The sequence below is a fragment of the Octopus sinensis genome, linkage group LG18 (assembly GCF_006345805.1).
Source record: "Octopus sinensis linkage group LG18, ASM634580v1, whole genome shotgun sequence".
In the NCBI taxonomy this organism is placed as follows: Eukaryota; Metazoa; Mollusca; class Cephalopoda; order Octopoda; family Octopodidae; genus Octopus; species Octopus sinensis.
The window spans coordinates 7,791,614-7,795,050 of NC_043014.1; the positions used below are offsets into that span (position 1 = coordinate 7,791,614).

Sequence of the window (3,437 nt, forward strand, 5' to 3'; positions counted from 1 at the left end):
AAACAGACACACAGAAACACGCACAGACAAACTGCCGTTTATATATATATATATATATATATATATATATATATATATATATATATATATATATATTTTGAACTAGTCTTGATGCATACGTGCATATATATGTATGTATACGTTCGTATATGTTGTATTCATTTATATATATATATAAATATATATATAAATATATATATATATTTATATATATATAAATGAATACAACATATACGAACGTATACATACATATATATGCACGTATGCATCAAGACTAGTTCAAAATATATATATATATATATATATATATATATATATATATATATATATAAACGGCAGTTTGTCTGTGCGTGTTTCTGTGTGTCTGTTTGCTTGTACCCTCATCCTGACCACGGCTTTCAACCGATTCTGATGAAACTTTACACACACATAGCCCAATGTCATAATTCAAAACTAACGCAGCGAAAATTTTGAAAAGTTCCCCCAGTTCTGAAAATAATCGATAAATTCGACATGGGGTCGAGAATCAGAAACACAAACCGCAAACTGTCTAGGGGACGCAACTCCACCTTTTTTAACTAAAAAAAAAAAATTACCATCATTGTTTTCCATTTTTTTGCTATTTTTTGGCTATAACTCTCTAAAAATGCTTTATAGTTATTTCCCTTACAAACCTGAGCAACGCCGGGCGATACTGCTAGTATATATATATATTATGCCTTCCTTTAACTTTCTGGGAAGTCTCCCAGTTGCGAGGAAGTTGTGGAAGAGAATCTGTAGGTCTTGCTAGAGACTCTTTGCATTTCTTTAGGAGGATTGCTGGATCCATGAGGATCCATCGGACACGTCGCTGAGTTTGAGCTCATTTCATCAATGACTGATATTACGTCCGTTTCCTCTAATTCAATGTTATCTCTTTGCGTAGAGCTGTAGTGCTGAAGAACTTATCAGGTATAGCATTTTGCAAGTGTCCCAATGAAATTGTGAAAACAGTTTTGTATTGCACATTCAGTATTTTACTGAGGATCTTTTCGGTTTGAACGGCAGTTTTTTCTAGCGGTGTCATATGAAATTGTCACCCATAATTATGACCCTAGTATCGATCTACTGCATTTCAATCTGTTTTAGGGTTAGGGTTAGGGGTGGGGGAAGGGTATCTTTTTTTTCTTCACAAATGTAAATAAACCCAATCTGTTTCTTAAACGACGGACATATTCATACGGCACAGAAGTATTTCACCTCAATAGACGCCATTGATTGGTTGAAATTGCCGAAATGCAAGAAATTTAAGACCAAATATCTTACAAAGTATAGACTTTTCTCAATAAAGCCAAGAGAAAAAGATGTTTTATAAACACATTCTACCAGTATACGAAGTTTAAAAGTGTTTAGTTACGTGGAAATTATTTTTAAAAACTGCCGTTCAAACCGAAAATATCCTTTTACTGATCCTCTGGGGGTCAACAGTCAGTGAGCCATTTTTATCGAACAGTGGCCCTATCATGTACCATATTGATGCAGACACTTTTGCAAATCTATAGAGGGCTTTAGGGTTTGTCTTTATATTTTTGACAACCCTGGCTTGTTTCTCTGCCCTTCCTTTTCGTGGGAGAGTTTGAGCTCATATATGTGTTGGCAGAAACGTTAGCACGCCGGGCGAAATGCGTAGCCGTATTTCGTCTGTCGTTACGTTCTGAGTTCAAATTCTGCCGAGGTCGACTTTACCTTTCATCCTTTCGGGGTCGATAAATTAAGTACCAGTTTACGCACTGGGGATCGATGTAATCGACTTAATCCGTTTGTCTGTCCTTGTTTATCCCCTCTGTGTTTAGCCCCTTGTGGGTAGTAAAGAAATACATATATGAGTGTGTATAATGTTTATAAGTAGGCCTGTAAATGTTATAAACTGACTTGATACCTGTTGACTGCCTGTTTATGTTTGTTGTCACACACACACATTTGCAAGGAATCAACTAGTTCTGCTGAGCCAAAGGCTGTTGCAATAAGTTGTGGTCAACTTGGTGAACTGGTATTGATTTTTTAGCTGAATCGTTTCACATTTGTTGCTGTTATTTTACGGAGCGGCATGTATGTTACAGCATCACATACTCACCCACAACAAATTGTGGTTCGATCGATGAAGCAGGACAATATGAAACCCGATTCAGTAAAACGTAACAATAATTCAATTAGATGAGGTGTCAATCATTCACATCGAAAGTACAGGAAATAGAGAAAGAGATGAAAAAAAAGGAAAAAAGAAAGAAACAGATAGAGAGTGGCTGTGTGGTAAGTAGCTTGCTAACCAACCACATGGTTCCGGGTTCAGTCCCACTGCGTGGCATCTTGGGCAAGTGTCTTCTGCTATAGCCCCGGGCCGACCAATGCCTTGTGAGTGGATTTGGTAGACGGAAACTGAAAGAAGCCTGTCGTATATATGTATATATATATATATGTGTGTGTGTGTGTGTGTGTGTTTGTGTGTCTGTGTTTGTCCCCCTAGCATTGCTTGACAACCGATGCTGGTGTGTCTACGTCCCCGCCACTTAGCGGTTCGGCAAAAGAGACCGATAGAATAAGTACTGGGCTTACAAAGAATAAGTTCCGGGGTCGATTTGATCGACTAAAGGCGGTGCTCCAGGATGGCCGCAGTCAAATGACTGAAACAAGTAAAAGAGAGTGAGAAAGTAAAATACGGAGAGGGAGAGGAAGAAATAAAGTGGAAGAAGGTAAGACAAATATAAAGAAGAAAAAAGGAAGACAAAAGGGGGGAGAAAATTGTACAAGAAGAAAGAAAGAGTGGGAAGAAGAGAATTAAAAAGAGAAAGAGAAATATAGAGAAATAGAGAAAAGGTAGAAAAATAAAAACAGAAAGCGTGAGAGGGAAAAGACAGATAGACAGAAGGTGAGGAAAAGAGGAAAATATAGAACAGTGGAGAAACAAAAAGAGCGAGAGAAAAATCGAGAGGAAGAGACGGGAAGAAAACGGAGGAAGAAATAAGAAAACGAAAGGGTAAAATGGAGGAATGAAAGAAAGAGAAAGAGAAAAAGATGTTAAAATAGAGATATATAAAGAGAAAAAGAACAAAAATAAATAAAGAGAAAGGGTGCGGAAGAAAAAAAAAAGGGCGGAAGATAATGAGACGGAGTTAAGAGAAATATATGACAAGAGATGAAAGAGATTGAGAGAACGAAGGAGAGAGATATAGAAAGAATACAGAAAAAGCCGCCTGTCGATCGCACGCATTCACATCATGCATCAAGCGACACCTAGCGAGATGCAGCGAAGTAATATTAGCAACAAAACAAACATGGACGATAGTTATCAACAAATGTTTCATACGTTCCGAAAATCACGGGTTCGTTGGAAAATTCTTTGTTACATTTAAATTTTTTATTCATTTTTGAAGTGGGTTGAGTTATATTTAAATTTTCCT

At 37.0% G+C, this 3,437-nt stretch overlaps 1 protein-coding gene across 1 annotated transcript in view; it reads left to right on the plus strand.

Annotated features, from left to right (window-relative positions):
- Positions 1–3,197: 3,197 nt before the first annotated feature.
- LOC115221371 (serine-rich adhesin for platelets-like) overlaps positions 3,198–3,437 on the plus strand; it is a 35,730-nt gene continuing 35,490 nt past the window's right edge. The window contains exon 1 of the mRNA XM_029791545.2: positions 3,198–3,359. Within this exon, the coding sequence (XP_029647405.2) occupies positions 3,255–3,359 (105 nt within the window). The 5' untranslated portion in view covers positions 3,198–3,254. The remainder of the gene's footprint in view (positions 3,360–3,437) is intronic.